The sequence below is a fragment of the Cryptomeria japonica genome, chromosome 6 (genome assembly GCF_030272615.1).
Source record: "Cryptomeria japonica chromosome 6, Sugi_1.0, whole genome shotgun sequence".
Taxonomy (NCBI): Eukaryota; Viridiplantae; Streptophyta; class Pinopsida; order Cupressales; family Cupressaceae; genus Cryptomeria; species Cryptomeria japonica.
In genome coordinates, this window is record NC_081410.1 from 400,497,158 (window position 1) to 400,511,685 (window position 14,528).

Sequence of the window (14,528 nt, forward strand, 5' to 3'; positions counted from 1 at the left end):
AATGTTGAATAGTCGTTATCTTCATAAATCGAATGAGTCATGAATGGTAAATTTATTTTGAAACATTATTATGATTCAATTAAATTCATTTTTTTGATCACAGGTTATCAATATGTAGCAAGGGCAATTATCTTATCTTCATTATCATTGATAATTAATCATTATCACATTGATACTTATAATGATTACCATAGTGTAAATTCTTGGATGTATTTGGTGAGGTGAAGGTTACTCATTTTTTGCGCATGTTGATATTTATTACTAACTTATGTTTTAATGCTTACAAATTAGTTCATGAATCATTACATGAATGAATTATGCATTGCCATCAATTAGGTGCACATAGATGCATACTTGTGTATTCAATGTTGGAGTGATATTGTATATGGAGCAATAAAGAAGGCTAAGTTTCTACTTCAAACTTGCATGCCAATGGTCATCCCTAAAAGGTGGTTTGGCCAAAGCTTATTGATCATAAGTATATGCTTTCTATTTGATCATTATATCTCTTTATCTCTACCATATCATGATATTGTTACATTAAAATCTAGAATGTAGATATATCATGATGCACTAGTTTCCATTACTGGCTCGTATCGAATTGCTAGGCATCCTCATGCAGGGTCAATTATTGATTTGAATTTAGTTGTTAAAGCACTTCAACAATGTTCTTGCTTGTGGTATTCTCATGCAAAAGTCGCAAGTCAAGAGTATCTATCAAGATTGTCTTCAATACTTTCTGTACTTATTGTATTTGTACTTATGGTTTCATCTAAAGGAAACATTTTTCTTATGTTTTGCCTAATGTTTGGGCTTATGTATTAAGACATTATAGTGTAATCTAATAACATGTCTTTATTAATATATTTTGAGTATTTTAGAGTAATTTATATTTAATTATGTATATTTTGTGTTATTTGTTAATTTAATGTTATGGAGGGCCTTACAAGGCTATGGCCTTCCCTCCTTGATTTACACTAGTAGATTTCAAAATCTTGGAGGCCTGTCACCAAGGAGGCTATTGAACTTTACCAATGCACTAGGGGTTTCTTTATTGTGGGCTTTTTCTCTAGTGAGGAATTGGAGGCTATGTTGGATGGTCAACTATAGTTCTGGGGAGAGAAATCCCTCTCTCTCAAACTGCAGTCTCCCTCTTTCAACATGCAAATTGAATCCCTCAAGGTTGTGCATGTTTAGGTAAGATTGTCTTGCCTCCCTCCAATATTGGGACGATTCTTGCTTTGAAGATATTAGCAATGTTGTTGTGCATTTTTTAAAGGTGGACGTTACCACAACAAACATTGGCCACTCAACCTCTGCTCGTATTTTAGTGGATATAGACACCTCCAAGCCTCTCCATGGAGAGGTAGTTTTAATGGTGGAAGACAAGAAGTGGGTTCAACCACTTGAATACAAGAACCTTCCTTTTGGTGCAAATGATGCTTCACCACTGGTCACTTGGTTTCTGAATGTATTCATCATCATCGTTGCAATGCGAAGTCTTCTACTTGGTGGGATGAAGCCCTTCCCAACCATTTGACTGTGGATGTCTGTATTGTTTCACCACTATTGGTGGTTGAGAATTTTTCTTCTCTCCTCAAATTTTGTTACTTCTCCTTGGGTGTCTTTTCCTCAAGTTGATACAACTACTAATAGGTCTTCTTTTGTTCTAGTGACCTTGTCGAGGGACTTTGGGAGGTCTTGTGATGTTTCTCAATTAATGGAGCTTTCTACTCCATTGGATACTCCACTTGCGGTTTCCTTGGAGGTGTAATGGAGGAGAATGATGCTTCTTCTCCCCATTTAGTTGATTTGGAGGAATTTGTTTCCTAGATGATCATCCAAAGAAGAAAGGTCTTCCTAAATTGATTTTTAGCTCCCATCCCATAATTAAAAGGGTGAGGATTGGTAGGAAAAAGTAGAGCATTGTTTAGCTGTTTGTTGTTGTTTTTTATTGTTCTTTGGTTTGTGGATTTGAGGTCCCTTGGTTTAGGTTCATTGTAGCTTGATTGTTCTCACATTGTGCATAGGTTTTAAGGCCCCTTCAAAACCAATTGATGTTGGATTGATGTAGTTGAGTGGTCAGCTATTGGTTGGTTGTGCTTATCTTGTTAGACAATGTATCGTAAAGGATTTTGGGGTCCCTTCAAAACTTGTTTCATTGTAGTGGAGTAGTTTGTTGTTGGTTGGTTGTGCTTATCCTCTTAGACAACCTTTTGTAAATGGTTTTGGGGTCTCTTCAAATCCTTCTTTACCTTTAATAAAAAACAATATGATCTTTTAGCACAAAAACAGGATGTAGAGTTTCATACTTTAGGCTTCCTTCCTAGGCCCAAAATCAAATGTAAAGTAAATTGATAATTTTTTCATTTGAATATGAATGTTTGTTTCTCAATGCATGAATAGAATGTTAAAACTATGTAACTCTAGTTACAATCAATTTTTTTTACTGAAATTAATCATCTTAATTTACAGGGTGCTTGAGCAACTACAATACTAGAAGGTTCTCAAAGCTCTACTTCAAGCTACAAGAACCGCAATCAGAAATTTATCTTAATTCTCAATGAATGCCAAGAAAAGAGAAAGCATAGTGCATGTACCAGCACCTTCCAAGTCCAATGCCTAAATTTGTAAGTGCAGTTCTGCATGCTAAGGACAGGAAATTGCAGGCTGCATATTCCTCTTATAAGCACTCCTTTGACAGGATTCATACAAAATATAAAATTACAATAACGTGATGCATGTGCTTTCATCTATGATGTGTCTTTAAGAAGTTGGTAACAGAGAACTGAGGAAAAACAGATCAGACACTGGCATAGTCGCCAAGTTTCACACCCACGACCATCCATATATTCTTGTATGGACCTCGAAGTATCTGCATACCAATAAAAATAGTCAATCTACCTAATCAAATCTACAATATAATTGCATAATCCAAATTTAGACTTTCTAGCAATCTTATCACAAATACAACTGCCATCACCTTTTCTAGGCAAAATGTATAAGTATATTCTTTCCTAGACCCATCTGCATTTTCTGTAGTTACTTTTACAGCTTGTACTGCTCGCCAATCACCTAGTCCATGGAAGAAAACAGTGGATGCAACCTACACATGCAGCAAAGCACACGTGACAAAACACCAAAAGTAATGGATCCCTAAACACAGAATATAAAGCCACCCTGCAAGTTCATATATGGTGATATATGTTGTCCAATAGAGCAGGCAAAGCATTGAATCTTTGCAACTTGATTAAAATGAAAAGAATAAATAAAAGATATGCTAAAATTATTAACTCCATCATAGTAAGTCGCAACATATTTGAAAATATGGCCTGCAGACTGAGGATCAAATGACAAAGAAAGTAAAAATACATGAGAAACAAGTAAAAAATTAGAATATTTTCAACATAGTTTTCATGCCTTAAGCTTCACAACTATCTTCGGTTGCTGGTGCACTAAGTGCTGCAGCAGCATCACTTCAACATTTTTCTAACTGAAATCAAAGCCAAATTATGCCTTGCTGTTGTTTTCAAAGAAAGGTCAAGAATGAAAAGTTGAACGACGAAAATTTTAGTCAATCTGACCTTGTAACTTGATGACCTTCAAAGGACATTACAGCAGATATCACTAATAATAATGGATCAAATGTTCGCACCCCAAAAGGCCTTCCCTAAGCACTTAAAAAACAAGTGAAAAATTCTGGCCATTAATCAACTTCAGGCCTTTACATCATTCCTTAAAGCATAAATCTCATGATTATTAATTGTGACATTTTTATCCGGACATCATAGCATCATTGCACCTAATTGGGATTGAATAATATCTTCTGTTTTTCTTAGCTCCAGGTCATCCTGGGACTGAAGCATGGAATATCTCTGAATAAAAGTTTGGCCAACCTATGAAGAGAACAATGCAACTAGGATTTATAAAAGACATATAAATGGCATTTTATCATGACTGTGGTATGCAATGCCAACAGCAATGGTTCAGGTTACCTTCATGACAATGGTTTCACCTTACCACTAGACAATGTTCTGCAAGACCTTTGATTGATACTACAATCCATTGCTTTCATATCATTATTATTCTTACTCAAATTATTAGCATCATCATCATTGTTATTATCATTATCATTATTTTTAGTATTTCACTTCTTTCCCTAGTTTATAAAATCCACCAGTAGGATATTTTCTTCTTCCCCCCAGTCCATGGTAATATGATTAGTGAGTACCATCTTCTATCAATGCTTTATAGAAAATCGCCAAAGTATCTTATCCCCCATGTTTGTGCTTCTTATAATATGGGTCGAAATTATCTCCTCACATGGGTCTGTAGTAAACCACATATGTAATATTATCTATCATCATGGAAATGTTGTAAAATTTTGGGCAAATATAATATTTTCCCCATGATCTATAGTAATCTGTGTAGGGGTATTATTTCGTACACTATGATGTAATTATTTGTTGATTAGATGCTACCTTCTTCCCCATATCTTTAATAATCAGTTGATCAGATACGATCTTTTATAAAAATTGCTAGACATGGTTACATAGGTTGTAGTTTCAACTCATTGAATGTGAATTCTATGAGAGAATGACTATAAATTAAGGGATACTTGTCTATGAATGGGTTTGGCCATCATTTAACTTTAATCCTTGTGATTATGAAGGTCTGTCAGAGAAATTAGAAAAAAAAATGAAAACCTCTACATAGATGTCTTCCCTGTAGTGTAATATGACCCCTGGTTACTACTATTCTTTTATTTTTCCTTTTCATCACACGGCAAGTACTAACTTAATCTACCAAGCAGCTTGTATCCAACTTAGATGTGCTACCTTCATAATCATACCAACCATAACCATGCCACAAGCTTAAATACTCACACTAAATATGGTAAGCTCCCAAAATCAGGGTCAAACCTAGACCTAGACCTATTCCTCAAGGGTTCATTCATAATGGCCCTGCTTATGTATCCCTTTCTAGAAATTAGAGGCTTAGTAGTTTGCACACCCATACTAGGGACTTCATCTACACATCTACGATGTGATCTACAACCTCTCTTTGAAGTCACAACCATTATTTGAGCTTACGCTTCCAATTCAAACCATTTAAAATAGTATGATAGAAATGCATTCCAGTCAAAAGTCACTTCCATGCCAACATCAACGTACAAACATACAAATCCACATAGATTCCAGCTTATACATACATCTCATTTACATAGCAATTAGCTAATGCATACAACACATATACACAATGCGACTAACTAATGATATGTCACGTATACACAAGATGGCTATTTAGGCACACATCACATATACATAGAGTGATTAACTAACACACATAAGCAACATTGCATGTCTCAAATAGTGACCAACTGGCAAAAAGGAACTAGTTGCAACCTTTCAGTAAGCATCTTCCCTAGTGACAAGTGGGGTCATTTTATAACATACATAAGTAGGATTCAATTAAGCTCCACACCCTTTCTTATCATTTCATCTAACACAAATAGAGCCCACTCAAAATGGAAGCCCCTTTCAAAGTGTAGATCGACCACACCAAGAAGGCAATGACCTAGACCTAGACCTATTCCTCAAGGGTTCATTCATAATGGCCCTGCTTATGTATCCCTTTCTAGAAATTAGAGGCTTAGTAGTTTGCACACCCATACTAGGGACTTCATCTACACATCTACGATGTGATCTACAACCTCTCTTTGAAGTCACAACCATTATTTGAGCTTACGCTTCCAATTCAAACCATTTAAAATAGTATGATAGAAATGCATTCCAGTCAAAAGTCACTTCCATGCCAACATCAACGTACAAACATACAAATCCACATAGATTCCAGCTCATACATACATCTCATTTACATAGCAATTAGCTAATGCATACAACACATATACCCAATGCGACTAACTAATGATATGTCACGTATACACAAGATGGCTATTTAGGCACACATCACATATACATAGAGTGATTAACTAGACACACATAAGCAACATTGCATGTCTCAAATAGTGACCAATTGGCAAAAAGGAACTAGTTGCAACCTTTCAGTAAGCATCTTCCCTAGTGACAAGTGGGGTCATTTTATAACATACATAAGTAGGATTCAATTAAGCTCCACACCCTTTCTTATCATTTCATCTAACACAAATAGAGCCCACTCAAAATGGAAGCCCCTTTCAAAGTGTAGATCGACCACACCAAGAAGGCAATGACCTAGACCTAGACCTATTCCTCAAGGGTTCATTCATAATGGCCCTGCTTATGTATCCCTTTCTAGAAATTAGAGGCTTAGTAGTTTGCACACCCATACTAGGGACTTCATCTACACATCTACGATGTGATCTACAACCTCTCTTTGAAGTCACAACCATTATTTGAGCTTACGCTTCCAATTCAAACCATTTAAAATAGTATGATAGAAATGCATTCCAGTCAAAAGTCACTTCCATGCCAACATCAACGTACAAACATACAAATCCACATAGATTCCAGCTCATACATACATCTCATTTACATAGCAATTAGCTAATGCATACAACACATATACCCAATGCGACTAACTAATGATATGTCACGTATACACAAGATGGCTATTTAGGCACACATCACATATACATAGAGTGATTAACTAGACACACATAAGCAACATTGCATGTCTCAAATAGTGACCAATTGGCAAAAAGGAACTAGTTGTAACCTTTCAGTAAGCATCTTCCCTAGTGACAAGTGGGGTCATTTTATAACATACATAAGTAGGATTCAATTAAGCTCCACACCCTTTCTTATCATTTCATCTAACACAAATAGAGCCCACTCAAAATGGAAGCCCCTTTCAAAGTGTAGATCGACCACACCAAGAAGGCAATGACCTAGACCTAGACCTATTCCTCAAGGGTTCATTCATAATGGCCCTGCTTATGTATCCCTTTCTAGAAATTAGAGGCTTAGTAGTTTGCACACCCATACTAGGGACTTCATCTACACATCTACGATGTGATCTACAACCTCTCTTTGAAGTCACAACCATTATTTGAGCTTACACTTCCAATTCAAACCATTTAAAATAGCAAGATAGAAATGCATCCCAGTCAAAAGTCACTTCCATGCCAACATCAACGTACAAACATACAAATCCACATAGATTCCAGCTCATACATACATCTCATTTACATAGCAATTAGCTAATGCATACAACACATATACCCAATGCAACTAACTAATGATATGTCACGTATACACAAGATGGCTATTTAGGCACACATCACATATACATAGAGTGATTAACTAGACATACATAAGCAACATTGCATGTCTCAAATAGTGACCAACTGGCAAAAAGGAACTAGTTGCAACCTTTCAGTAAGCATCTTCCCTAGTGACAAGTGGGGTCATTTTATAACATACATAAGTAGGATTCAATTAAGCTCCACACCCTTTCTTGTCATTTCATCTAACACAAATAGAGCCCACTCAAAATGGAAGCCCCTTTCAAAGTGTAGATTGACCACACCAAGAAGGCAATGAAGACTGTATATGATGGAATTGGGAATTCAAAATATGGTAAAACCTAATAAGATTCAACCACATAAAACCCTAGTTCTACAATGAAATCCACCATACACCAATGAAGAACCTAAAACATGCAAAGCAACAAATATGAAAGATTATACCATTCACATGCTCATTAAGGTTTGATCTCCATTATTTTCTATCTTCATTGATCTTGCTTGATATTGATTATGATTGCTCTCAAATTTTATGTGTGCACACGAGTTCAATAAAGAACAGATTGTGGTTCCATAATTTGCCAAAGTGTAGACGCTTGATTGATTGATCGCTATTATATGAAGGGATAGGGAAAGGATCCTCCTTTATAGAGAAAAACCTAGAAATGGAGGGCTAAGATTAAGAGGTGGAGGGATAAATGGTCAGATTAGAGGGTAGGTATAGGAAATAAGAAAATATTAGAGAGGTGGTTAAAGGTGAATTAAAAGATAAATGACACTTGTCATGGAGAGAAAAAACTAATGAATTAATTAAATAAATAAAGATTTGTTTAATTAATAGAGGAGGTGGGACCAATTAAATAATAAAAATATTTATTTAATTTAGGGAAAAAATAATTTAAATACATAAAAATCTATTTAATTAATAGAAGGCTTAAGATAAAATAATTAAATAAATAAGATATTTATTTATTTAAGCCAGGACAATCTTAGTTGTCTACAAAGACAACCAAGAGGATAGGCCTGTTCATTTTCCTCTCTCCTCCCATGAGACTCATCTATAATTTATGCTAAGTGATGTTCATACCTAGCACACATCATACTCCCGTCCTATCCTGTCCACTTTTGGTGGTAGCAAATAGATGCCATAGATGCCATACTCTCTTTCAATGGCTTTGCTGGTAGTTTTATTTATTTTCCCATCCACATTAGGCTTGCCCACAAATTATGTCCACTAACTTTAATTTCTCTAGGCTGCCTATTCCTTGCTACAAAGAAATTAATATTTGCATTCCTTGGCTCTTCCCTTTCCCATCTTCCACCAAAATTCTATCACATCATCACTAATACTTCTTGCTGCCCATACTTTAAAATTTTAAATAAATATATTCATTAGATATCCATTGACAAAATGACTCTTATCTATAAAATAATTACAAGCTTTTTATGATGTGACATATAGTCTCTCCATATGGATTTAGAGGGAGATCTCATAACCTTTCCAAAGCTAACACATTTATGGCATGTGCTTGTTGTCTCAGTTGCATTTGTAGCATAAAAAGGTGGTTGCCCAAGTGTTACTAGAGCCAATTCAATCTTTCCCTTAGCTACAGATATGCTTTATATAAGTAATTATTGGGTATGGAATGATCCCTTTCTCCCTTAGGAAATATTGAATATTGCCCAATTCTAGCAGTTGTATTATTTGGGAGGCCTACACCCTAAACCAAGGGAATATTCTTTAGTATCAACCTAAAATAGTGTCTCCGGATCACTTAGGGTTGAAGTCTAAATATATTGTATTCAAAATTTGTTTACAAAATCTTCTTGAACATACCCAACATATAATCTCCATTGACACACTCTACCTTAATACAATAAAAATAATCGAGAGAGCTGCACAGAACGCTTCTGTCTTTCCCCACCATTCGTATATAACTCTCATAGAATCTCATCAAGGAAACTTTAAGGCATATCTAAGTAGTTAGTTGTTATAATCAAAAGACATTTGACTTGTCTAGCTTTGCCCAAGGAGACTTTTGCACTTTGTATCCCTTGAATATGAATTATCCTTTTGTGTATAGAACCTCACTTCTGTTTTCCAATCGCCCAGCAGCACATAGACATTACGTATGCATATGTATTTATGTGTTCATGTTGTTATTCTGCTTCATGTGATAGATAAATAAGATTTCGGACTTTCACCATACATTTCTTCTCAGGTGAGCAAAGAGCAAACTGCAGAGTATGCAAACATCTGGTAGAAAAACCACTTGATAAGAGAGTCTAGAGGCAATTGCCATATGTGGAACTAAATCCTGGAGGAATTCCTTTCCTTATAAATGTTAAAAAGGCTCAAAAGGGAGAAACTGACAAAGATCATATGGGGGCTCTCTGATTAGAGTAGCCAATGCAAGAGTTGCAGAAATGAATTGTATTTGACCATCTAGAGAAGGTTGAAACTTGACTTACAGATCATAAGTTGGATAGAATAAGAAAAACAGGTACACTAGTGCTGAAGAAGTAGCAGAGTTTAATGTTTTAAGTCAATTTGGTGAAATGTCAAAATATTATGTCACATTGAATTAATTTACCAAACCAATCATAAATCTTTCAAAGCTCTACCCAGCACAGAACAATGATCTAGAATGACACACCAAAGGATGTGAAGTTTTCTATGCAACTAATGTAAAAAGTTAAAAACCAATTCTACATGAAGATCAATGAATTTCTCTACTATCCTAAAAGGAGTTGTTTTAGATTAGTGTTTTGCTTTAGATGAGCAAATGAAGAAATAGGAATAAGTAAAAGAAGCATTTCATGAGGAATTTAAAATTATTGGGAGTGGGGAGATTTCATGAAATTTGTGCTCAGTTGTATAAGATTACATAAAAAGAAGATGAACCAATGAGATATACTTCTAGACATCTTGTAATTTAGCTCACAACCTATTGTCAAATCCACTGGATGAAATGCAAATATGATAGTTTGTAGACAGACTTCAATATTGATATAGCCATAAATTTACCATTTATCCAACTGAATATTAGTGGAACATGAATTTAGACTGAGAATAGATTAATTGTTGAAATACAACGATTAGATCTAAGAAATGAAATCCTACGCAAAGAAAATTAATGAAGGGTTTGTGCTATCACTAAAATAACATCTTTCAAACAAAATAAAAGTCAAGAAACAAGTTTGGTGCACAATATGTTCCCACATTCAATGGTTCATAACAAAATGAAAAAAGATGTAATATAATTTTTTTGTGATGCACTACGACGAACCATCAAAAAATGGAATCAAATACAATACGTATAACAATGATAATAAGAGATCAAATAGGAACCAATCAAGCATCCAATACAATAATGAAAGAAGACCTACAATGCTAAGATCAGTCGACATTACTCCAGGGTTACTTCATGGCAAACTTCAACTCCAAGCAATAAAGGATTAGGTATTCTAAGGATGACCCTGGTCTATGAAGTTTGCCATGTTTGTGAAGCCATGGTTTCCAATGTTTGAAAAAAGAAGGATCTCTCGAGCACCATTCCTAATTGGGTAAGCCTGTCCCTCCTACTAAGAGAATACTAGAATGAATTTTCTATGAAAAAATTAGGAAATGCATGTTAAAATTGTGTTTTTTGAGTTTACTAGAATGTTGGGTTCCTCACTTCACAAATCAGCATTTCTAACCCTTTTGCGGCCACCAGACACACCATGAATACAAGAGACCCAAGATGTCCAAGAAGTTCTAGAGCTTCCTAAATCTCTAGGTCTCAAAATTCCCTAATAGTTTTCATGGATGAAAAAAGAAGTCACCCAATCCACTAAAAACAAAAAGCATATGTTTCATGTTGTGCTGGAAGCCTCCAAAGCAATGACCAAATCCAAAAGTAGTAGAGGAAAATAGAAAGGAAGTGGGACTACCTTGCAGCAAGTTTTCATCTTTCTTTTTTTTGTTAAAGAGTGGTGTTGTGACGTTTTCACACATCGCCCCATTGCAAATGGGGACCCCCGCTTTTTGCTTTCCATCTTAGGTGTGTTAGGTTTAGTTGTCCTAGCTTGGCAATGATCATGGGTTTTAACCTTTGCTTATAAGAAGGATGTGTCTTGTTAATGGGGTGAGTCATGATTTGAGTCCCAAATATGAGTCCAAAATTCATGTGCAGGCATCAAGATTGAGAATTGAGGACAAATTGCTCGAGGTTGTAAAACTTGTCAAATGTTGTCATAGGTTGTTAGGGTTGCAAAGTTGTTAGGAAAGTTGTCAAGGTGAATGGTGTTTTGAAAATGTTGATTAAGGTTGAAAGATGCAAGGATGTGATGCTTAGACAAGGGGGAATTCCTTGTCAAGGTTGGGTTTTCTGACCTTGATAGGATCAAGGAATAAGGAAAACTTTTCAAAATCCTTGTCTAGGGTATGGAAATTAATGCCTAAGGATCAATTATGAAATGCTAAAATTATTTAATTTTATCCTTAGCACATTTGGGAAATTTCCTATGTTAAGTATTCACTTTACTTGTTTGTCCTTCTTTGGTGAGGAATTGCGGCCAACTTGCATTATTTTGTCCCTAGTCCATGGACCCCCCTCAATCCCACCTTGAATTGTGTCCCCACATACCTTGAAATTGTGCCCTAGCTCTTGGATGACTTTGACTTGCGCTTGGAAAAAATACTTTCATACCTTTCAAGGCCACCTTCACTTAGTCCCTATTCATCTTTCAAATGCGCTACAATGTCCTTAATTAGCTTGAGCATATATCAAATTTCGCCCCTAGACACCTTGTATTTGTGTCCTAAGGAATTTATCTTAGTCCTTGACCAGCATAAGGATGCACCTATGACTCTTCAAGTCCTAGTCCTTGGGGACCTCTAATTTGCACCTAACATTCATATTTTTGTCCTTGGTTGGCATGGAACCCCGCCCTTTGCTTGTCCCTTTTAGTGTCTAAATTGTGCTTTCCATTGTCCCTAATTGGTCTCCAATATGCACCTAGCAATTTAAGTGATTTGTCCCTGTCATAGTCTAAAATGTGCTCCTCATATTGACTTGGTTTGAGGTCCTTTGGCATGTGAAAGTGGACCTTGTGATTTTTCCCTGCCACCTCCTAGGATGCACTCAACCTTGAATTGTCCATGCACCCTATGAAAATGCACTCAAGGCCTAGATCACCTTGAACACTTGAAGTTGCACATCAGTCCTTCTCCTTGTGTTCCCTTCACATGCACTCCCCATCAATTTGTCCATGAACACCTATAGGATGTGCCCACCACATTTTGATCATTCCTTAGCCTCATCCAACGTATCCATTCTTTGTCCTTTCATCCCTCTAATCGCCTCCTATGGTTTAGTTCCTTTATACCATGGAATTGCACCTAAGGTGTTTTTTGCCCTTGTCCATGGCATCTCCTAATGTGCACCTAGGTGTTTTGCTCTTGTCCTTGGGACTATCTCAAACCAGCCTTACACCAAGCCTCATTGTCCTTGGACACTATGTGAATGTGCCTAGGCATTTGTCCTTAGGCAGCCCCTAAACCTACCTTACCTTATCCAATTGGGCATGTTAAGTTGTCCTTCAACACCTCCAATATATGCCTAGATCCCTTGTCCTGATCCACCTTCAATTAGCACTCAAACAAGTCCTTAAGGACTCCTTAAATGTGCCCACAACATATCCTTGCACCCTTCCAAAACCCGTCCAAGGAGAAGGTCTAGGTTGGCCTTTACGTGAGAGGGGAAATTTAATTTTTTTGAGGCAAATTAATGATCTAGGGCAGCCAACTTGGCATTTCAAAATCAAACATGTTTTAAGCACCAAGTTGGCCTTATAGTGAGGAGATGCGACCCTAACTTGGAAGAATATATAGAGGGGATGAAAATACATCATTTTGTATTCATTCAAATCAATTTCAAATGCGAAATAAGGCAGAGCAGGATGAATTTTAGCAGATTTGAGATTAATGTCCATTAAAGGTCAGAATTAAAGCCTTAAAGAAGTGTGAATTTGTGAAAAGTAAGAATAAAAGCAGATCCAAATCTAAAGTGAATTTTCCAGCAAATCAAGGTGAAATCAGAGGCAGACCTAGGGTATGAACTGTGTCAGATGGGAGCCAATTTTACCAGCATCTTAATCAGCTTTCAGACCTGCATCATCTTCAAGCGCAATCTGAAAGTTGAAAAGGAAGGAAAAGGTGCGAATTTGAGCAGATCCAAAGTGAATTCCAATCAGATGAAGAGCAGAAATCAGATACAAATTTAGGAGGAGCAGACTTAAGGTGAATTGGGGCAGATGTAGGGCAAGTTTGGGGACTGATTTCCTAATTTAAGTTGTCATTTCCATACCTGTTAGGTGTGAATCAGACCTGCAAAGCTGATGTTTCCAAGCCTGAACTTTCATTTATAGGATTGCAAGGGTTTGAATGATGGGAGTTGTGAAAGGATTGATGGTATTTTCATTCATTTTACATGTGTTTGATTCAATATTTGTTTGTTTTGCAGGTCTGATATAGGGAAGGGAGGAAAGAAAATCAAAGCTAGAAGAGAAAGAGGATGCAGCATGCAAGAATACCAAGAGCTTTGCACTTCAAAATATTGCACTATGCTGCAATCTCGCCAAAGTGAAATCTACTAAGGAGATGGGCGCTATTGCAGCATACCCTTGCAACCCCACCCAAGACTGTTGACAACATTGAAAGTGCAAAGTGAAAGTTTGCTAAGGAAACAAGGGAGCGCAATTGCATAGGAGTCCTGCAATCCTACCCAAGCATAGTGGGATTCTTCCCACCCCTTGCAATTCTGCCCTTCAAGTCATGCAGTCTCTTTCTCAATAATGCAATCATATATTGCCTAGGTCAAAGGGAAAAGGGCATAATTCCTTCATTGCTTTGTAATCCTGCCTAAGGCCATGAAAATATTGAAACTACAAAGAATAAGTTTGTCAAGAGAAGAGGGCACAATTGCACATTCTACTTGCAATCACACCCAAGGAGGATGCCAATCCATCATATCATTGCAATTCCGTTCTTGTCAAGGAATTCTGACTAAAGATGTATCACAAGACAAGAAAGAGGCTGAGCATTGAGGCAAAGAAGAAATTGAGGTTTATAAGCAACGATGGCAAAAGAGGAGGAATTCATCACTAATGAAAGACAACATCCACATATCCAAGAGAATGCAACTTATGCCACAACAAAGGAACACCATAGCATGATGCAAGACTTAACAATGCAATGAAGAGGACTCACTAACAACAACAAAAGGGGAGGTGAAGG

The 14,528-nt window shown here is 36.5% G+C and overlaps 1 protein-coding gene across 1 annotated transcript in view; it reads right to left on the bottom strand.

Moving 5' to 3' along the window:
• Window positions 1–2,449: 2,449 nt before the first annotated feature.
• Window positions 2,450–14,528, bottom strand: part of LOC131065826 (uncharacterized) — a 130,160-nt gene continuing 118,081 nt past the window's right edge. Inside the window, exons 5-6 of the mRNA XM_058000464.2 lie at window positions 2,984–3,106; window positions 2,450–2,875 (exon numbers count right to left, since the gene is read on the bottom strand). Of these exons, the coding sequence (XP_057856447.2) occupies window positions 2,804–2,875; window positions 2,984–3,106 (195 nt within the window). The 3' untranslated portion in view covers window positions 2,450–2,803. The remainder of the gene's footprint in view (window positions 2,876–2,983; window positions 3,107–14,528) is intronic.